The sequence below is a fragment of the Terrapene carolina genome, unplaced genomic scaffold, assembly GCF_002925995.2.
Source record: "Terrapene carolina triunguis isolate 2854851 unplaced genomic scaffold, T_m_triunguis-2.0 Scaffold231, whole genome shotgun sequence".
NCBI lineage: Eukaryota > Metazoa > Chordata > Testudines > Emydidae > Terrapene > Terrapene triunguis.
Genome location: NW_020664582.1, coordinates 18,529,187 through 18,552,310, shown reverse-complemented (window position 1 = coordinate 18,552,310; position 23,124 = coordinate 18,529,187). Strand labels below are relative to the sequence as shown.

The following is a 23,124-nucleotide window of genomic DNA, read 5'->3' as shown; positions in this document are numbered from 1 at the left end:
CCCCCCCCCCCCGGTTCTGTGCTCCGGAATGCCACTCTCAGCAGCTCAGCCTCTCCCTTGGGCCCCTGGCTGCTCACAACCAGGATTTCTGCTCCACCAGCAGATTCCTCTCATTCCTCCTCAGAGCCTTTCGGCGCAACTGCAGCAGAGACCACCCTAGCCCAGCAGCTGGAGACAGCTCCCCACCCTTCCTCAGCACCACCCTGCCACCCCAAAGCCCCCACGCCCCCAACCCAGCGGGCTGCAGCCCTGACCTCAGCCCCACCAACGCCCAAGGCCTATCACAAGTCTAGTCACTCCTGGGGGGGATGTAGGAGCACACAGGAGCCACGGTCTAGGCAGGGAACTGGGGCTTTGGAGTGGCTCTGTTCCACTGGGGAGCTGGAACACACACAGCTTACTGGGAGGCAGCTGGCGCTGCTGGGCCAGCCGGAAGCAGGCTAGGGAACTGGCCCAATCACGTTGGGAATGAGTCACTGGCCTATAGGATATCATTGCCACAGAGCCCTGAATGGCATGGACCACTCCATCCCACCAGCCTGCTCCCTTTCATGGGGCGGGGGGACCCACAGCCCATCGCAGACCCTCTCAGAAGCTATGAGAACCATTTGCCTAAGGGAGGCCGTGACTTACCCCATGGCTTGGGACACTTCCAGCTAGGCAGGGAGGGACAATCCTGCCCTGGCTCCCAGGAGCTGGCCTGGAGGGACAGAGCAGGGCTTTCCCCTCTCCTCTGGAGACCCACTTTCAGTCCTGCTCAGTTATCACCAGGACGAGGCCCCTCCTCTCATCACTCCTCACCTGCTGCTCCTAAAACATACCAGAGCAGCCACTCCACCACCTGCCCCTTCCTTCGCTGCCATCTCCAGCAAGGTTCCCCTGCCCTACACCCAGCAACGTGGGATCCAGGCAGCTCGAATGGTGGCTGAACAGGGAGAGAAATTACAAACTTTCCTTGGAGAAATACGAAAAAACCCCAAAAGTGTCTCCAGGCTAATTGGAGCCAGGGAAAAATCCAGAGTATTTCCTGCGTCTCCGGCAACCTCTATTTCAATAGAGCAACACAGGCCAAGCCAAGGGCTACAAGTGGGGTCTGCAGCAAGCACTGTCATCAGAGAAAGCCCCCTTCCCCCAGCTCCTCACTGCCTCGGCTCTGGGGTTGTGCATTCAACAAGCCACATCAGACCAGACATTCCCTGCCTAATGCTGAGATGGGGTCTCCGTGGGCAGCGCTTGGCACCAGGAAGACAGGGAAGTCAGTGGGCTCTCAAGGAGAGAGTACCTGAGCCACAACTTGGCACCTTTGGCCAGCTATGCACAGCCAGACTCTACAGGGAAACGTTTCACAGTGCAGAGACAGGAAATCTCAGCAGTGCACCCCAAGAAGGTAGGAAGAGAGGGACTCCCAGAAATCTTCCTCTGGAGTGGGAGACGGCTGCTCTGACCTCTGAGCAGAGCACAAGCAGCATGTGCACATCTGCTGGTGCAGCGAGAGATGACTCCAGAGATAGCGATGTGTGGGGGCACTCAGGGCTCTGCTGGCGCAAACACTGAATAGTTGTGGTCTTTCTGAAGTGCTGTAGTGCTCTGGGGCGTCTCTGGAATATTTCTGCCCCTGCCAGAAGAGAACTGTGCATACCTGCTACTTACCAGAAGAATTTAAATGGTAAATAAACAAATACAAACTTGGAGGAGAGCCAGCCTGGCAGAAGAGGCCAGGGGTGAACTTTGGGCGTGAGGGGCTCTCTGCTCAGGGGCCCTGGTGCATTGCATTACAGCACCCAAAAGGGCATCTCCAGCAACGGCGCTGCACATTCCTCCCAGCGACGCAGACATATGCCCTGCTCTGCCGCCAGTCGCTCTGATTTCAGCTGCTCTCATTAGCACTGTAAACACGGCTGCCCCGGAAGTCAGGCTGACAAATCAACCTAGCACAAAGGGTTTGAGACAAATCTAGAAAGCAGCCCTAGACCTGCCAATCACTCACTGCACCATCCACATGACACAGACGGATGGAGGACATGGGGACAGTGCAGCTGGGCCCCTCTAGTCACAGGTCAGCCGCGACGGGAAGTTGTTCCCCATGGTGGCTGTTCAACGTGTGGGTTCTCAGGAGACACATCACAAGATACCAGAGTCGGCACTAACTAGCCTCCCTGCTGGAAGCCTCCACTGAAAAGGCAGGGAATGAATGGGCCCCAGAGACTGAACTGGGAGGTGCTGCCAATACAGAGAAGGACCAGGATATCATACAGGAAGATCTGGATGACCTTGTAAACTGGAGTAATAGTAATAGGATGAAATGTAATAGTGAAAAGTGCAAGGTCATGCATTTAGGGATTAATAACAAGAATTTTTGTTATAAGCTGGGGACGCATCAGTTGGAAGTAACAGAGGAGGAGAAGGACCTCGGAGTATTGGTTGATCACAGGATGACTATGAGCTGCCCATGTGATATGGCCGTGAAAAAAGCATCAGGCGAGGTATTTCCAGTAGAGATAAGGAGGTGTTAGTACCGTTATACAAGGCACTGGTCAGACCTCATCTGGAATACTGTGCACAGTTCTGGTCTCCCATGTTTAAGAAGGATGAATTCAAACTGGAACAGGTTCAGAGAAGGGCTACTAGGATGATCCGAGGCATGGAAAACCTGTCTTATGAGAGGAGACTCAAAGAGCTTGGCTTGTTTAGCCTAACCAAAAGAAGGCTGAGGGGGGATATGATTGCTCTCTATAAATATATCAGAGGGATAAATACCAGGGAGGGAGAGGAATTATTTAAGCTCAGTACCAATGTGGACACAAGAACAAATGGACATAAACTGGCCATCAGGAAGTTTAGACTTGAAATTAGACGAAGGTTTCTAACCATCAGAGGAGTGAAGCTCTGGAGCAGCCTTCCAAGGGGAGCAGTGGAGGCAAACCACAAGCATCTGAGGGAACAATTGTTCGGGTCTGTAAAATATTATCTCTTCCAACATTGCTCCTGTCCTGCTGTCACTTCCCAGAAGAAACACAAGCCTTCCTACCAAAAAGAAGTGGGCTCCAGGTGGGGCTGGCCACACAGCCATGTGTGCTCAGAGTGCCCAGGATCAACGCTTACAGAGCCCCTACGCAGCTCACCTCTCGGCCACCCCACAACTGACCAGCTGCTGCCACGAATGCCAGGCACCGCAACTTAACCAGCATTGTAAATGAGAGGCCTGAGAGGCCCATGGCATCTCGCTCCACACAGAGGCATGCTTCCCCACTGCAAAACGGGGAGGTTTCTAAAGCAATGGCCAAAATATGTAGATCATTTCCTGTTTCCAAAAAATGGATCATTTTTATTTAAATTAAGAACAGAAACATTCCTTGCAGCTTTGCGGGGCCTTGGGGAGAGCACAGGCCTCTCTGCAGCAGGTCTGCACCTTGAACGGCTCCGGCCGAGCAGTCATACATGAGCGGTGCTCCGGGGTTTCTCCCCGGAGAGCGTCACAGAGCCGCCCCTGCCCCAGGAGGGACGGCAACAAGGCAGCAGCGTTTCACTGCAAACAGCCATTTCGTGACCAGGGCTGAACACGCTCAACTTCACCCTGATTTCACAAGAGCCACTCCGGAGGCGAAATCCTCGCCCCAGCACAGTGTCTTTCTCACAAGCAGCAAAGGCACCAGCTTTACTGGAGCAGGCCCTGAGTGCGAGAAGGTAATCCAGCCCCCACCCCGATCGCGTCATTCCTGCAAGGTGTCATAGCTGCCCACACACTGAGTGCAGGCGCAGCCCTCATGCCCCAGGCAGGAACCCGTGAGCCAGTACTGCTTTGGGAGTCACCTGCTCTGTGCTCCCAGTGACTTTGGCTTGCAGAGGATTATAAGTCACAGCGCTGTCTACAGGGGAAGAGCTGCAACGTCTTCTTTAGGCCCATGATGCCAGAAACTCCTGAGTACCCAGGTTTAAAGGCGCTCTTTACAGCAACTCCCCTCAAAAGCAGTTCTGCATGGCAAGGCTACATCCAGGCATGGCAAGTCCCACATGGAACCCCCCCCGCCCATCTACTTCCACCCTCCTGTGCAAGCGGGCAGGATGAGCAGGAGGGAGACACTGCTCGTGTGGAGCAGAGCACAGCAGGCAGACAGTGAAGCTCTCAGCTCCCCCCTCTTCCTTTTGTGTCATTAAACTCAGCTATTCTGTACCCTAGCTATGGAAAGCCAACAATTAGCACAGGCTTGTACATATCCTCTCTCTTCTTACATAGCCCCCGTCGCCACAGCAGGTGAGCATATCTATCCTCCCAGCACCCCCTGAGTAAGGGAGTGCTATTAACCCCACCTGGGGAACTGAGGCACAGAGAGGAAGGGACAGACTTGCCCAAGGTAACCTAGGGAGGAGGGGACTGAACCCAGGACTCCCAAGTCCCAGGCCAGCACCCTAACCCTGGACCATCCTGCCTCTCCTATTGAGCTAGTCTATGGGTAACCATACCGCTAACCCTTGCAGGAGGGCCTCTGTGCCTTGTGAGCATAGTGAATGGATCGGGGTGCATGCTTTGGTAACTAACTAGGCCGTAATTCTGACGGCTGCTCATTAGCGTCAGGTTTGCTCTGCAGAAGTGTTCATCAGCCCCCGGAGCTCACTGCATGTTGATATTTCCACCGTTAGGGAACCCACTCCCTGTCTCACGCATGGCATCTTTCAGCTGTCCTGAGCTTTCATGTGCAGACTGTGTGTGTCACAGGGAAAGCGGCATCAACAAACAACCCTGCTGCTAACAAGCTGTCTCCCGAAGGATGGGACAATGCTCTGAGTGCAGACGACATTCCGTTACTGCGTGCACTCAGAAGAGCCCACAGAGCGAAGGAAGTTTAGACTTGAAATTAGACGAAGGTTTCTAACCATCAGAGGAGTGAAGTTCTGGAACAGCCTTCCAAGGGGAGCAGTGGGGGCAAAAGACATATCTGGCTTCAAGACTAAGCTTGATACGTTTATGGAGGGGATGGTATGATGGGATAGCCTAATTTTGGCAATTAATTGATCTTTGACTATTAGCAGTAAATATGCCCAATGGCCTGTGATGCAGTGTTAGGTAGGGTGGGATCTGAGTTACTACAGAGAATTCCTTCCTGGGTGTCTGGCTGGTGACTCTTGCCCACATGCTCAGGGTTTAGCTGATCGCCATATTTGGGGTCGGGAAGGAATTTTCCTCCAGGGCAGATTGGCAGAGACCCTGGGGGGAGGGAGGGGGGGTTTGCCTTCCTCTGCAGCGTGAGGCACGGGTCACTTGCTGGAGGATTCTCTGCACCTTGAAGTCTTTGCCACGATTTGAGGACTTCAATAGCTCGGACATAGGTTAGAGGTTTGATACATTCTGTGGCCTGCGTTGGGCAGGAGGTCAGACTAGACAATCATGATGGTCCCTTCTGACCTTGAAGTCTATGACTCTATGACAGTCTGTTTGCTTTGGCAGCCTATCTATTCCTGGGAGACCCTGCAGGCAGTCCTGAACAGCCGAGCACAATTCAGAGCTGAACCTCGATGCCCATCTCACTGCGGGGCGTGGAGGAGAGCGGGGAATCCATTACTCCATCTGGGTGAAACATTCTGAGCTGGTGGGGTGATGAGGAGGACATAATCCCCTCTTCCAGGGCAAATCCCTGCCTCTGCTGTCCCCATTACAAGAAGCAGGGGGGGGAGAAGAGGTAATATCTTTCATTGGACCAGCTTCTGCTGGTGAGAGAGACAAGCTTTCAAGCTACACACAGAGCTCTTCTGCAGGGCTGGGAAATGTGCTCAGAGCGTCTCAGCTAAATACAAAGTACAAATCGTTTAGTATAAGTAGCGACACTCTGGGTACATTTCCCAGCCCTGCAGAAGAGCTCGTACACCAGCAGAAGCAGGTCCAATGAGAGATATTGCCTCACCCCTCTGTCTCTCTCTATCCTGGTACTGACAGGGCTACCACCCCCCCCAGCACAAGAAGCAGGAATTGGGAATGGAGTCCCCCAAAGCACTTTCACACACTTGTGATTGCCATGGAAGCTAGGGCACAGCCGGATGCGGCAAGGAGCTCTGAAACTCTCCAACTCTCTCCTCCCACTTCCAGGCCCAGAGTATCAAACCCGCAGCATGCTCCCCCGCCACAGCCAGGGCTCCTTACACCACTAGTTCTCTCCAGTGCTCCGGGCAAAGCACCCTAACCCTAACCCCAGATACTCTCCCGTTGCTCCCCAGTTTCCACGTGGCATTGGCTCTCCCATTCAGAGGTCGAGAATTTCTTGGACATGCCTTCCAGCCCCTTAAGAGTGCAGAGCCGGGCCCCTGCTCCAGGAGTTCTCTGGTGAGACACTCCAAGCTCCTGATGACTGGGTGTCCAAGCAAATTGGTGCCGAGAGACCTTCGCTGCCCAAAGGACATCCATGGAGCTCTCCCAGAGTGAGCGGTCACCTTTGCCGTCTCGGCTTCCTCAGCCGAAGAACCCACGAGATCCATTCCAAGGGTTTATTCGGGGCACCAGCCATGGATTCCAAGCTCTCCTCTCTCAGGCGGGCAGGAAGAGATCCCAGCCTATTACAGGTCTGCTCAGACCCAGCCAACAAAGCCAGTTAAAAACAGCAGCTGTGACACTGTATTCTAGTGACTATTAATCAACGAACCTGCACAAAACAAGGGTTTCCGCCCTCTCCGGAGGCGGACACACATTCCGAACTACAAAGGGAATGAAAACCTCAGACCTAAGCTGCCTTCACTCTCAATAGAAACAGCAACAAAGAGTTATGAAAACACCAGAGTTACGAACTGACCAGTCAACCATGCCTCTAATCTGGAACCACAAGTATGCAATCAGGCAGCAGCAGAGACAAAAATCAAAGCAAATATAGTACAGTACTGTGCTAAACACAAATAAAGGGAAAGTTTACAAAAAAATTTGACAAGGAAAGAAACTTTCTGTGCTTGTTTCATTTAAATTATGATGGTTAAAAGCAGCATTTTTCTTCTGCATAGTAAAGGAAAATAGAAAGGAGCATAAACTCTGGCAAATGAAGTGTACAAATATAATTAGGAAGGCCAAAAAAGAACTGGAAGAACAGCTAGCTAAAGACTAAAAAGTAATAGCAAAAAACATTTTTAAGTACATTAGAAGCCAGCTAAACAACCAGTGGGGCCACTGGACAATCGAGGTGCTAAAGGAGCACTCAAGGATGATAAGGCCACTGCAGAGAAACTAAATGAATTCTCTGCATCGGCCTTTGCGGATCAGGATGTGAGGGAGATTCCCAAACCTGAGCCATTCTTTTTAGGTGACAAATCTGAGGAACTGTCCCAGATTGATTTGTCAGTAGAGGAGGTTTTGGAACAAATTGATAAACTAAACAGTAATAAGTCACCAGGACCAGATGTATTCACCCAAGAGTTCTGAAGGAACTCAAATGTGAAATTGCAGAACTACTAACTGTAGTTTGTAACCTATCATTTAAATCAGCTTCTGTACCACATGACTGGAGGATAACTAATGTGATGCCAATTTTTAAAAAGGGCTCCAGAGGTGATCCCAACAATTACAGGCCAGTAAGCCTGACGTCAGTACCGGACAAACTGTTTGAAATTATAGTCAAGAACAAAATTGTCAGACACATACATTAACATAATTTGTTGGGGAAGAGCCAACATGGTTTTTGTAAAGGGAAAGCATGCCTCACCAATCTACTAGAATTCTTTGAGGGGGTCAACAAGCATGTGGACAAGGGGGATCCAGTGGATATAGTCTACTTAGACTTTCAGAAAGCCTTTGACAAGGTCCCTCACCAAAGGCTCTTAAGCAAAGTAAACTGTCATGGGATAAGAGGGAAGATCCTCACATGGATTGGTAACTGGTTAAAAGACAGGGGGGGAAAGGGTAAGAATAAATGGTCAGTTTTCAGAATGGAGAGAAGTAAATAGTGGTGTCCCACAGGGGTCTGTACTGGGACCAGTCCTATTCAACATATTCATAAATGATCTGGGAAAAGGGGTAAACAGTGAGGTGACAAAATTTGCAGATGATACGAAACTACTCAAGATAGCTAAGTCCCAGGCAGACTGCAAAGAGCTACAAAAGGATCTCACAAAACTGGGTGACTGGGCAACAAAATGGCAGATGAAATTCAATGTTGATAAATGCAAAGTAATGCACATTGGAAAACATCATCCCAATTATACATATAAAATGATGGGGTCTAATTTAGCTGTTACCACTCAAGAAAGAGATCTTGGAGTCATTGTGGATAGTTCTCTGAAAACATCCACTCAATGTGCAGAGGCAGTCAAAAAAGTGAACAAAATGTTGGGAATCCTTAAGAAAGGGATAGATAATAAGACAGAAAATATCATATTGCCACTATATAAATCCATGGTACGCCCACATCTTGAATACTAAATACAGATGTGGTTGCCCCATCTCAAAAAAGATATATTGGAATTGGAAAAGGTTCAGAAAAGGGCAATAAAAATTATTAGGGGTATGGAACGGCTGCCATATGAGGAGAGATTAATAAGACTGGGACTTTTCAGCCTGGAAAAGAGATGACTAAGGAGAGATATGACAGAGGTCTATGAAATCATGACTGGTATGGAGAAAGCAAATAAGGAAGTGTTATTTACTCCTCATAACACGAGAACTAGGGGTCACCAAATGAAATTAATAGGCAGCAGGTTTAAAACAAACAAAAGGAAGTATTTCTTAACACAAAGCACAGTCAACCTGTGGAACTCCTTGCCAGAGGATGTTGTAAAGGCCAAGACTATAAGAAGGTTCAAAAAAGAACTAGATAAGTTCACGGAGTTTAGGTCCATCAATGGCTATTAGCCAGGATGGGCAGGGATGGTGTCCCTAGCCTCTGTTTGCCAGAAGCTGGGAATGAGTGACAGGATGAATCACTTGATGATTACCTGTTCTGTTTATTCTCTCTGGGACACCTGGCATTGGCCACTGTCGGAAGACAGGATACTGGGCTAGATGGGCCTTTGGTCTGACCCAGTATGGCCATTCTTATGTAAAGTTTCAAAGCTGTATTAAGTCAATGTTCAGTAGTTAACTTTTGAAAGACCAACCATAACGTTTTGTTCAGAGTTACCAATGTTGCAAGAGACTTCTGATCCGTGCACCTGCTCTCTCCTGGTTCCTCTACAGCTTTGGGTGGCTTCCCTGGGTTCAGGGTTACATTCAACTGGCTGGATGTTCAGTATGCACTTCACCTGACTGCAGCTCTGCCCTGCCATTTATAGCAGCAAGGGGTTTTGGGGTCCTGTGATATTCAAAGCGTTGTCTAAACCTACGTTCTTATTAACACTGGACTAAACCTCTGGCTGGGTCTCTCCCTCCCTTCACTGGCTGGAGGCGGAAGTCATTTCCGACCCCAAGGCACACCAGCCATGCGCTGGGCTAGCGGCAGCTGAAACGTTAACAGTGTAACCGCACTGCCTAGGAACAAACATCCTGACAGCAAACCAGCAGCCCAGGAATTTGGTGACGCCTCCAAGTTATTTCACCCTTTCTTGGCACTGGTCACGGGGAAAGGGTTTCCCAAGACAGGAACAGGACATACTTCAGAGACTAGCGATGCCAACAATGGGCTGTTCTCCCTCGAGGGTCACTGCCCAATCAGCAGAGCAGTGCGCCACATACATGATCCAACCAGCCAGCTAGATCTCTGGCAGCTCGAGGGCCAAAGGAAAGCACATGAGATGCAGGTATGTCAAAGAGGCAGCACAAGCCAGTAGCACCAGGACTCCTGAGCTCTGTTCCCAGCTTTGGTGCTGACTCGTTTTGCGACCTTGGGCAAGTCTGTGCCTCAGTTTCCCTGTCTGTACATCAGGATAACACCACAGCTTCCTCTGGAAAGCAGTGTGTGATCTAGGGATGTGAAGTGCTGTAACGAGCTAAGTATTGACAACAGCTGAGGATTAAAAGGTCTCCATACACAATACACCCCAGTCTTTCAACTAGCTACACTCGGCCCACTAACCACTACACTACACTACAGTTCACACATGAGATCCTCCTGCTGCTGTCATGGAGTCAATACCACACAGAGATGGCCAGGGTCATGGACTAACAGTTTTCTTTCCCACACAGGGCAGGTTCCCCAAAGACACATCTCAGTTCTCTGTTCAGTCAAAGTCAAGAGACGGTCCTTAGCTGCGAAGACTGACACTGTGAAACAGTCTTGTGTCCTTCTGCTCAGTTCTACCCCATTCCTCCCACATCACTTGGAGACAACACGGGCTTGTTCTCTTCTCTTTCGCCAGCCCTCCGGGAAGTTGGATGGTGATGCTGTGTTCTCGCTGCTGTGTTACACTGTAGCCACGCTGGTGAGCAAGGGGTGCCGGCATTACTTGATTGTAAAGATAAATGCAGAAGGGAAACACATGGTTTGAAGAATTGGAAAGAACTGTTTCAGCTTTGCAAATACATAAGGAAAAAAGTCATTCAAATTTCAGGCCTGCCAAATCAAGAGGGTTCTTTATGGGCCTTTCCACACTGGACTTTTAACTTCATTTGAAAGCTTGACATTTGCACCTGGTTTTAGCTCAGTTCCAGTTCAACAGGCTGCAAACAGGGTTTGGGTGGGCAGCATAAACCAGACCAAACTGCTTAAAGCCATTGCCAAGGTGGGAACACACAACACTGCAGGGAACTGCCCTCAGCTAGGCACTTACAGACAGGGAGAGATAACTCGGCAGCGGACCTCCTGGTCTCCAGCCTACCTTAAACAAGGATACCCATGGGAAAGGCAATCACACGGCAAGCAGATGCAAAGGGTCTCATCAAACCTTAGGTTTCACTGTATGTTACATTCTGAACTTACATTTTCAGCATCTGCTTTTTAACTTTTTATTGGAAAGCTACATCAAGATGCTCGTGCCATGTGAGCTCAGCTCAGAGCTCTAGCGCTGGGCAATTTCTCTCAGCAACCACAAATCTCTACACGTCTTTAGCAGGCTCGGGCCATGACTTGGAGCAAAAGGCAAAGGAAGTGGGAAGAACAGTGTAACAGAGACAGCAAGCGCTTGTAAGGCTCGCTTCCCACCCCCAACCTCTCCAAAGAGGAGATGGAGACATTTCGACACAGAAAGGGAATAGCTGCGATTCAGGGCTGGCTCTGGAGAATGACTAGAACCCAAACTGTCAGACACAAAGCCCTAATGCACTGGCCACTTACAGAGCTGCTGGAGGCGCTCGACAGACTCTATGCTCCCGTGGAAATCTCAGAGATCTCGTGGCTGCCACAGACCAGCCACTTTCCCCCTGCAGCAGGCGTCGTGCATTCAGATTCAGAATGCTCCACGACACAGACAAGGCACAGCAGCATACGGAAGAGCAGGGATTGCTCCTGCCAGCAATGAGTAGGTCAAATCTGCTCATCTACCCTACAAACCCTCCTCTGAGGACATCGCCAGCAAAGTGTCATCAGCACAGAAGGCAGCTATCCACAGCGCAGCAACCTGCTCCCCAAGACACACGCTACATCAGCATCACACCACCCATCCTGACGTTGCCTCTTTCACAATCAAACATGCACCTCTGGCTACAATGATCTGAAAGATTCCAATCAGCTTTCTTATGATTTTGAGAAGAGGTCAACATACCGAGAGAGACAGCTGGGGGGCAGGGGAAAGATGTCCGCAACCATCAGAACTTTCCTGCAGCCTAAATATACAGGTGCCACGGGAGAGGAGGGAAAGGAAGCTAGACTCAAAGCATGGAGCCTTCACCAGCAGTCAGGGGAACTGCCGGCACGTGGGGGTACATGCTACTGGCTTCTCAACAACTGCAGCTCCAGCTGCTCTGACAGTACCTGAGTCTCTCTTTATTTCCCAATTCAGCATAACTCTAGCAAAATCAGTCTGAGTGCCTGGGCTGGTCTCCGCAGGCTGACCAGGAGGCTTCTGCAAGCATCACATTCAGCAAATACCTGCCAAACAACACAACTGCATCACAAAGTGCGCTACAGCACAACCAGCAAACACAAGCAATGAGGTCCAACCTCCGTAGTCACTCGGGGTGGAATTCACTCCTCTGTGCACAGGGCCAGCACAATGCCTACGCTCCACAGGGCCTAGTTAGCCCTTCTCTGAGGCCTGAAGTAGGATCCGAGTAGTAGTTAACCCTTGTGCTGACCCTCACTCCCTAAATTGGCCCATTGGGGCAGCCCACATAGGCTGTAGCTTCATGCACCAATTTCTGCAATGCCTCCTCGGCCCCAGGTGGAGGTGCTGCCTTAACTCAGAATCTCTTTGCTTGTATGTCAGCCATGAAGTACACTGTTAAAGCTCTCAGACAAAGCATAAATCCATCCACCTGAATGCCAGAGGGTCTGGCTGGATCCATCTGCTAAGCAAAGCTGTGTGTGTTAAACCAGGGCCTTGCTCCTTCCCATCTCTTCTTCTCTGCCTACTTGATCCTGCAGCGAAGGGATGGCATTTCATTCGTGTCCACTGCAGCAGGCTCTCTGGTCACAAATGTTATCTAAGGCTCTGCTGTAGGATGAAGCAGACGAAACCAAGCTGGGGGGTGGGGGCAAGTTCTAATTCAGAACACAAATATCTGCCAAGTAGTTGCACAGACCGTGCCTGGCCCAGCCAGCTGATACTTGCACGAATGTCCCATTGTGCTGACTCCGTGAGAAGGGCTGCCTGCAGTTAGTTTATCGCTTGTGGGAAGGAATATCTCCATTTTTTAAAAAGGGGGGAATGGAGGGGGGGGGGTTAGTTGGTTGTTAATTATTCCAGAGCTAAGTACCAAAAAGCGATGCTTACTGTAGGGCCTACCCAATCAAAGCAACAGGCGCTACAAGAGCGTACACGGTACATGCTCCCAGAGCTTTCCTGCTGCCATCTCTTACAAGGCCCAGGTTACACTGCTGACGCCTGTTCTCACTGAACTAAGGAGTGATTCTGAACAGATTTAGCTAAATTGGTGCAATTTTGTGTGTGGACATTCTGATTTAAACCTGGCTTATAATGGTTGCAAGCTAACTCACCACAACCAGTTTTAACCCAATAAAAGCATCTGCACCAGCGTAACTCCTCCTGATCAGTATGGATATAGACAAGTCCTGCAGCACAAATGACAGCAAGTGCATCCCTGGAGCCTTCCCGCCAGGTGACACCTGGGTCTCCGCCAGGGATGCCCATAAGCTGTCATTCTGCACTGAAGGCACTGCCTGTGCCTCATAATATCACCCTCTGCACACAGACCTTTGGCTCACCCTTTGGATCCTAAAGCCATTATGTTGTTCCCCTGGCAAGGCAAAGACCCCAGCAAAACCTTGGCCCACCCGGATGCTCAGAACACCAGTGCAAAATGGAAGGCAAGGCCCTTTGCTGCTATTTGCTATGAGGATGATTTGCATTACAGAGAGCGCCCAGTCTAGGATTATGATAAGATACAGCAGGTCTCCTGCAGCCCAGATTCCCCTTCCTCCCCGCCCCTCGAGCTGGGTCATTGGGAGCCCAGGCCACTTCCACATAAGCTGAGGGTCAGGTGCTGAGAAGCGCATGCATGGCCCAGAGACCGGCTGCCTTTCCTCCCCACTCTAACTCGGTCCCAGGCAAACATAGCCGTTTGGCTTTTACTTGGAGAGCTTCCTTGAACGCACTCTCCACTGAAAGAGACTTCTTAGATTTTGTCGGTTTCCATTATGCTGCACATTTCCTTAGGACTTCCTACTCGTTTCTGCACCATAAACATCTGGCAGGTCGTTTAGCAGCTGATCCTACACTGCTGACTGCATGCTTCACAATACGCATCCCTTTGGCAGAAGCCTGAAACAAGGCCAATCTTTGATTCTTTTAGACGTAAAGGGTATTCTTGTCCAGGCAGCTGGAGGTAAAATGCAAGTGCATCTCTCCGTGTCAGAGGCAGGCTTAACTCTTCAGGGGCCTCGCATTTTGGGGGGCTTTGTCCAAACTTAAAATGACCCTGTCAGAACGAGAGGCTCAGTTAGTCAACAAGCCAATGTAGAGTGTAGCTGGATGGCCACTGTACTAGCAAGCAGGATACGGGCCACCGAGCTGTTACATTACTGTCTACACAGCACCACAGTGCACTTGGCACTTCACAAACGACGCACTGCGATTTATAAACCACACTTGTCCCACCCCGTGGTATACACACGGCACTACTTCAATAATCCCCCCTTGGGAGACACCTCCATATCCACAGCGCGGCTCAACGTGGCTACAGGAAAGCACCCTTTTTGCACGGCGGTACTATGGGGATGCCTCTAGTGGTGAGCAGCAAAGCTTATTTCCCTCTAGGATCGGACTGCTATATGCAGAAACATTCCCCACTGGAACTACAGGAGACGCATCTAGACATGGAGCCACCACACACACATATGGCTCACAGCTGCAGAACACAGACTCTGAGCCAGGCGCCTGACACTCCAAAACCTCGGCACCTGCCAAACTCTGCAGCAGCAGACACGCTTCGGTTTGCTGTGTATCTCCTCCAACCCGGCTTCTGGACACTCCTCAGAACCTCCCTGTCCCACTGGCCTCATTCCACTCCACTCCACTGCTCATCTGGGCAGAGCAAAGCCAGACCCTGGAAAGGGATTCTGCTGAGCAAAACCAGCCCTGCCCCACACTGCTAGCACCTTCCTGGGTTGTTGAACCCAACCCTCATTTAGCTTCCCACCAGGGATGCTGTTTGTTTTCTTTATACATGTCCCTCCCTGGGAACAATAAAAATAAACTAGTCAGCTTCGCTTTTGTTCAAGTCAGTTTCACACACAGGTTCTCATGCCACAGCCCAGCCCCACAATGCCAACAAACTGGCAGGGGGAAGGGTTAAATCCAAACCAAGAACACTGTTTTCATTACACTGTAAACAGGAAAATGCCAGGATTTGATTTAATTTATTTATTTTTACCAAAGCTACATGTTGGACTTAAACCACTAGATCATGTCCCTTTAAATAGCTTATCCTGTTTTCCAGGCTAATTACCCAGGAGGCTCTCTGCTCTCCCGGGTCACCATCAGCAGGAATTAGTGAACCAGCCACAGAGCACAGCCACTTTGGAAGCAGCACAGAATGTTGTGGCAAAATTAACCCTTTGCATGGTGGCATTTTCTATCAACCAAACAATAGGTTCCATCAACCATGCCATAAGCTTTTGCTCCTCTTTATTAGGGATGTAAAAGGTTAACTGGTAAGCAATAGTCTTACCGGTTAACCCACCTTAACTGTTAACCCCGGGTTGGCCGGCAGGATCGGCCCCAGCCGCTTAATTGGTTAACTGCTTAAACGACAGATTTTTAATCGTTTAAATGGTTAACTTTTTAGACGGTATTTACATGAGAGCCTGTCAGTATTTAGTATCTGGATTACCTGAACCACCAGAACAGCAAGTGAGCAATCTTTTCACTTTCTTTTAAACAGCAGCAACACATTTAGTTATCTGATATGTACAACAATCCACTCCCTTGTTCAAGGGATTCATAGGCATTACAGAGCTGGGCTTTCCAAGACCGCTTCCTGCAACACAAAGTGCTACTGGAGCCGTGCAGAGCTACCAGGAAAATGTACCGTTCTCCAGAAGAAACAAAAAATCTATTGGCCCCCATTTCACGACCATGATTCTAGTGAAAAAACTAGGGATATTTTACTTGCCCATGAAAAAGAGGTGAGCCCCCAGTGAGCGTGCAAGAGGAATTTTCCATGGTTGTGCTAGAAGGACAACATTTTCTTAAGGGCATGTTTACACTAGAAAATCTCATTTCGGTTTACACCTGCCCTGGCAATGTCAAACATGGCTTAGCCCTCAGTGTAGACAAGGACCGTCCTGCTGAAAGTCGTGTCAGCTGGTCGCAAACCACCTGAGGCGCAATGTTCAATATGACACATCTCTGCCCACACAATGAGTGAAACCTGGCTAGGGCCCTGGCAGGGAGCAAGAGCTAACAGCTGAAGCCAGGGCGGCTCTGCTCCCATCTGACCAGCACCTTATATCCTCACAGTCCTTCACACCACAGGCAAGGTATTTCCAAGGCCCCAACTCCAACATGTCATAACTCCCCAGGGGGAAGAAGAGAGTTCAAATAAGTCAAGAGACCCAGATCTCAGTTACTGCAATGGATCGAAGTCTGGGTCCTACTGGGCTATGGGAATGAAGAACAGTCTTTAACTGAGGGAACCTCTGACCACATTCTCCAGTTCCCCTCACCTGACTCTCTGCATATGGAGCAGTGACAAGCACATCAGTGTATATGAGCTAAGGGACTACATGTTTCACCACAGAGAAATTGGGTACGAACTCTGTGGTTCTATTTCCCCACAATGCACATACAGCTAAGCAGCTGGCTCACTTCACAGGCCTGAATCCGGCCCCAGGAGCAGTCCAGGATGTTACATTTATAATGCAGGCATAAGGCGCACCAAGAACAGGTGTCTATATAGGGATCTATCCCAGGGAGCCCAGGCAGACACTGCAGGCTGCTGTGATGACTTGCCAGGAGTCCGGGGCACCAAAGTCTGTATAACGCACAGCTGACCACAGAAGGTCTCTTCAGTACGATAAAAAGAAATGCCTGCACGAGGTTCTAGCAGACACGCCAGGTCCAGAAGGCTCTCTCCCACCAATAGCTGCTCCCAGTTCTCTTTTCAAGGGGCACCCCCCAAACCTGTGAAGGGAGGCGCTGACTGGTCCAAACACACACATCCCCTCCCCAAAAATCTCCAGCAACACCAGGCGAAACCTTTTAAACTGCTATTACTTTAAATTGCCACACCAGAGCCACGTCGGGGGCCACACGCTAATACCATCTCCCAGAATCCCCTGCTCCTCACTCCCTATTCCTTTCAGATGGGAAGAGCTTTGGGCACTGCCCCCTCCCTAGTCACACACAAGCCGCACCAAACCAGTGCCCACGTGCACTATCCCCCAACCTCAGAGCTGCCCGGGGAGCCGAGCTGGCTACCCCCAGGGCTGGTTAGCACTGAACGAACCAAAGAGACGGACACACTTTAGCAACGGGCTACTCACATCGAAGGCCGCTCGGCGCAGCCCCTCGCTGCTCCTCAGCCAGCAGCGGCTCAGCTCGCTCAGCTCCAGGATGGGCTGCACTTTCAGCCGCACAGTCTCCCCTGACTGCCGGATCATCTCCACTATCTCGTCTCGAGATTTGTTCTCCACGTTCCGGCCGTTGATTTCCACCAGCCGGTCCCCCGGCACCAACCCCAGTGCCAGGTCCTTGGTGCCAGCACCTGGCTCCGCAAAGTGTACCACCCGCCTGTACACCTGCCCGTCAGGGGCCCGGTCCAGCATGGTCGTGCGACGCAGAGAGAACCCAAAGTCACCGGTGTTACGCCGCTGCAGCTCCAGCTCCCGGGGCACGGGGGGCTGGGGCGGCACCACCACGGGCAGCCTCAGCTCAGCAGGAAACCTCTTGCTGACCACCTCGGGCACCCTGGCTCGCAGCGCCGATGATGAGGGGGCCCTCAGGTGGCCCATGGGTGCTCCCTGCTTGCTGAGCTGAGTCTCCAGCATGCGCACCTCCACCTGCGGGGAAGGGGCTGCAGAGTGCTCGGAGGGTGTGGAGGTCTCCGAGGCACTCTCGTCCCGGCTCTTCTGGGAGAAGGAGAACCTCTTGACAATCATTTGGGAGTTCTGCTTGGCCAGGGAGCCGAACTTGGCCGCCCGCTGCAGGACCGACCCTTTGAAGTTGGTGTCGTCCACCTTGAGGTCATCGCTGGAGCTGGCTGTGCTGAGATGGCCCGAGTCCAGGATCACGCTGCCCCGGTTGCTGTCTGAGTCGATGTCAGTGAGGTGCAGGTCTGAGCCACTGGCCACCTTGATGGGAATGGGGTTGGAGATCTCCAGCCGGGACTTGGACTCTCTCTTGGAGGTGCGGCTGAGGTTGAAGAAGCCCCTGCGCAGGCTCATCTCCTCCAGGCTCTTGAGCTCGGCTGCCGACATCCGCTCCTTTTTCTCCTTCTTTTCCTTCTTGTCCTTCCTCGACCCATCTTTGTCTTTGTCCTTTTTCTTCAAGTTAAACATGCTGGAAGGGCTCGCGGGAGGCACCCGCGCTCCAAAGGGCAGGAGGCCGCTCTACAGCTCTGGATCCTGCTGCCTTTCTGCTGGGTCTGCTGCTGCACAGGCAAAGAACAAAAACAAAACATCTTGTTAGCCAGAGGAGCTCACACAACTGGACCTATGGCCCAGCCCCCTAAACCCAGACTCTGCTGCTCTCTGGCTCGCACTGCCCACTCCCCACTAGGGCACATGCCAGGCTATCAAGCCCGCAGCTTCTCTGATGGCAACAGGAGCTGCACACAGGGGGCGAGGGCACAGGGCAGCCCACCTTTTCCTGTTGCGTTTGAGATAGCCGCATCGGGGAAAGCCGAAGGTCTAGGGATGGGATTCCAAACATCTCAATCCTAGGAGGCTGGTTCCCAGCTCAGCTTGGCGTTAAGCAAGCTACCGTAAGCGCTCCATGGGCTATGCAAAGTGAGGGGGTGGCTCACAGACAGCTGCAAGTGGACAAGGGCCCATGTCACAAGATACATCATTCACTCTCTGTGGCCTGACCCTGGGAGGCAGCGAGCAGCTGCATCTCCATTGGACTCAGGCCCCGATTAACAACCCCAACCGAGACGCCAAGGAACAAATGAGCCACTGGGACCAAACTCCCCTCTCACTCAAACAACAACTGGATGTAACAGCATCCCCACACACCACCCCTTGCCTCCCCGCCCCACTGCACAGGCAGGGCTGAGGAGCACAGGTGGGGGAGGCAGAAAAACTCATCTCTATGGCTGTCAATCTAGCAGCTTTCAACAGCACTGAAGACTCTTCCCAGTAAGGAGAGGATGCAGGTGTCCTGCAGTGGATGCCTGAACACAGCAAATGACCCTCTGCCAGAGAGAGAAAACATCAGGACAGGGTTAACAGAGGGCTCCTTTGAGCGTACAAGCTTTTCTGCTCTCCCCTCTAGCTCAAAGGGAACAGTACTCGGAGACCCCAGCATGGCGCAACACAGGCAGAATAAGGTGGATGTCAGAGGCGGATGGAAAAGCTTCTTCCAAAGACAATTCCAGATCCCAAATCAGCTCAGGTCACATGGGCACGTCTTGAAACAAAATCCCCTTCTTCTGCCCCCATCCCTCTACCTGTCAAGACCTGAACTTCCTCCCCTGCTCCCCCACAATGGAGAGCACCACTAACCTCTAAAGGAGAATTTCTCATGCATCCATCCCCTGCTGTGCCTTAGGCAGGGCAGGCCAGCAACTGCAGGGGAATGCAGGTCTCGCCAGGTAAAAGGAATTGCTTTTCAGAGGTCTGATTTGACTTGCAGGGTTTAAGCCCGCACAGAGATTCCCTCCCTGATACAGGACTGCACACAGCCCATTCTTGCTTTGCTGTAGCTGTAAGAGTCTCTTGCTCTCTCACTCAAAAAGCCCCTTGTTAAAATAAACAGAGGCCTTGTTAGGACAGGGGAAAGCCCTGCCCTAGGCTTCTGTCCTGGGCCTTTCAAAAAGCAGCAGTGCCTCTTTCCCTCTGTCACAAAACCCCTGAGCGCTGAGGCCCCTCCCCGTCAGTGACCCAGAAGAAAGGGGACCTGGGCTAACAGCAGCAGCTAGCGGTCCCTGCCTGGGGGAAGGGAAGCTTCCTGCAGGGAACACAGAAAACATAGCCCTTACTAGTCATTTTTATTTTTTTATTATTATTATTATAATAAACAGGATCCTGGAAACTCACATCCCTCTGAGACAGTGATAAGTGTCTAAAATTAGTCTCTGCAACACAGAACCCGTGATACTGCCAGGCGACCTCTAGGAACAGTCGCTCTTTCATTCGGCTGCATCTCTCTGACTTTGGGGGAGGTACCCAGCCTGCTGCAAAGACGTTACAGACACATGAACAGCCTGGCTCACTCCTCAGCCAATCAGTCCCAGCTAGAAGCAAAAGCCCCTGCCAGGGCTACTGCTCCAACTGCCTTCTCCAGGGCTGCCACAGACAAAGAGGAATTGCAAGAATTGCTGCATTACTCATATAGGGAGGGATATTTCTCCTCCCCCTTTATGGGGGTTTTAGCCAATACCCCAGTCAGCACCCTGATAATAGCATACATCCAAAATCAGTGGGCCAACAGGTCTGAGCTATTTATTATACGTGCCCAGAGCCAAAAGGAAGTCCAGACAACACCAGAGGTGCATGCTCTGTGGCGTCACAAAACTATACCCTGTGATCACACCCTTCGCTGTCAGGTAAGAGATATGGCTCTCTCAAGACAATTCTTTCTTCTTCAATATTGCACACGCAGATTCTGGCCAATTACACTCCAAGCTCCACTGTGTGATTTGTTTACAAAAACAAGACAAAATCAAACAGCTGTATGGAAAAAAAATGGAGAGATACAGACCAACAACTATATGTAAATGTAGCAGGAAGTCACCCAGTTAAAGAAATTACCCTTAACACCGTGCATCTGATGGGAGAATTCTCCAGATTGTAAATATCTGCTTTCAGAGCTGTCAGTTCATGTGCTCTGAGAAACAGAAGCAATTTACGTAGCGAGCACGCACACACACACACGCCTGCGCCCCATTGTGCTGGGTTCCTGAGCTCCCCCTTCTGGCTGTACAACAGTTATAAGGTGACTCCTGGCTGCACACTAAGCTGCACGGACACCAAGGAGAGCGCACGCACGAGGCAGGACAAAGAGCAGGATGATTTCAGACCCATTTCAAGGCACAGCTAACACACAAAGCCAAAACCCAGCGCTTGCCAAACAGAAAAGAGACATCAGGAGGCCCAGGGATGTCAATCAATGCTGGGTCAACACTGGAGAGCACCAGCAGCAGCATTTTGTCCCTCCAGAGTGCCTTCCATGCCTCCTACTAGCTGCTACCATTAATCTGCACTGCCTTCCTGTGGGCAGGAACTGTTAGACCCATTTCACAGATGGGGACACTGAGGCACAGAGCAGAGATGGGAGTTGTCCGAAATGGCAAAGCTAGAATGGAAGCCAGAAGTCCCGAATCTCACTCCACCACTAGACCAACACTGCCTTCCTTTTATTTAAGTATTAATTATTTAAGCTTTGAGCAGGGGGTGGGACTAGATACCTCCTGAGGTCTCTTCCAACCCTGATATTCTATGATTCTAAGTACTGAGCACCTTTCCTCTGACTCCTGAAACCAGCAACAGAGTAAGGGCTTGTCCACACCTGGAGTTATTCAGCAATATCTATTGCATTTTAAATTAACACCCTCCCTTAATCCGAATTACCTTTCAAATGCAGACAAGCCCAAGAGCAATTCCAGCCTGCGAGGCTCTTATTTAGGCACAGCAATGGCATGCTCCCTGCTGCGGTCCCTGCCTCAAGGACCAACTATCCACGTACAAAGTGCTTTTCCTTTGACCCCTCACCCTTTACCAGCCCCTTCGGCCTAGCGAGTACAGAGCTCATGGGTGAGGGGAATCTGGAGCCCAGCTGCCAAAGCCAGGACAAGGCAAGAGAAAGAGAAGCAGCTTGTGTATGGTAAGCTCCGGCCCCCAGGTTCTGCCGCCAAGTGCTGCCAGGGAAGGAGCTGGTGAAACATGTCTCCTCCCAGTGCGGGCCAGTCACATGGGCACACGCCCATACAGACAGACACAAGGAGCCCGGGACACCCGTCCACAGCACATGCAGCATGGCAAAGACCCACGAGAACTCTTGTCACATGTTGAGAGGGTTACAAGGCCAAAAAACACAGCTTGGCTTCACCACTGTGTTCACCTGCCCCCAGCATCCTGCCAACTGCCACAACATTGGAGCCTTCATCAGCCTCCTCCTGCAGCGCCCGCCCTAGGTCTGTGCAGCGGGGGGATAATTTAAGGTTTATTCTCTGTGCTGGATTTGACACCCCATCAGCAACTCTACACATGTGTACCACACATGACTGCTCCCTCTCCTACTTCTGCCTCCTGGCAAGAGAGCCAGCAGGGCACGCTGGAACCCGTCACCTACGCCAGCCGCACCTCTGCTCTGATGATGAGAGCGGCTGCAATTTGCTCTATTTTATGATAACTAGGTGCAGCCCTGGAGCTGCCAGCCCGGCTCTCAGCTGTGCACACAGGGCACATACCGCAGTGACGTAAGCAGCAGGGTGATTGGCCAGTCAGCAAAGCTGCAGAATGAGTGCAGATTACACACCAAGGGGATAGACGGTAGGGGAGATGCGTCTGCTTGCTCCAGACTGAACCAGGCCCCATGTCAGAGCAAAGCACCCAGCAGTTCCAAGGGGACTCACAAGACCACCCCCCTTCCTCATCTCCTCAGGCACCTCCTGTCCCCGGGCCAGGCTTGTGCAGCACTGGCACATTGCACCTGGCTCAGGCATACCAGGGGGCAGCTCACCCCAAGGGTAAGATGGGCAGAGAGTACAGGAGTCCAAGCAAGGGGCCACTGATTACACAACGTGGCCCCGAGCACACAGCCCGTGGGGGCAAAGCCTCTGGCAAAGAAAAGAATGAAAAATGGAAGCAGCAGCGCCCCCAAACGTCAGCAAGGCCCCAGCCAGGCACTGCATTTACAATAGCAAGGTGGAATCTCCTGTCACTGGCACAGGCTGCTTTGGGAAGGGCTCTCACTCAGCCCCGAGGAGCGGTTCTCCTCACACACCCCAGCCAAAGGCACAGTGATCCGGAGAAGCATGACTAAGCCACCTGCCCAGGCCGCGCACTCAGCCTGGGCAGGAACACACAGGCCAAGGAAGGGGAACTGACACTTGAGATTGTTCACAGCACAGTCTGAAGAGCATGTGTCTTTCCTTTGCTCTTCTGGAGCTGTACGCGGGCCAGGCCGGCTCTGTAGTGAACACGGCAATGTCATTAGTCCATTGACATCTGCATTCTTCCAGTGTGTGGAGCACGAGAGGGTTCCTCGTTTGAGGTGGTCCCTTGTCTCTCTCACCAACAGAAGCTATTCCCTCCCCTACCTTGTCTCTCCATTGGTCCATGGACACCTTTCATTTATCAATGTTCATAAACTTTAACACAACATTTGGAAACATCCCACACTAAAGCCTCAATCTGCCTCATAATTCACCCTGAGCACCTCTATGTGAGAGAGGAGACACAGTCACAAAGGTCAGACACCCTCCTGCTCCTGGGCATGAAT

The 23,124-nt window shown here is 51.3% G+C and overlaps 1 protein-coding gene across 9 annotated transcripts in view; it reads right to left on the bottom strand.

Moving 5' to 3' along the window:
* MYO18A (myosin XVIIIA) overlaps positions 1-18,062 on the bottom strand; it is a 107,301-nt gene extending 89,239 nt beyond the window's left edge. For all 9 annotated transcript variants that reach the window (XM_029912552.1, XM_029912553.1, XM_029912555.1 and 6 more), the window contains exon 1: positions 17,004-18,062. In XM_029912552.1, the coding sequence (XP_029768412.1) occupies positions 17,004-18,017 (1,014 nt within the window). In that variant the 5' untranslated portion in view covers positions 18,018-18,062. The remainder of the gene's footprint in view (positions 1-17,003) is intronic.
* Positions 18,063-23,124: the final 5,062 nt, after the last annotated feature.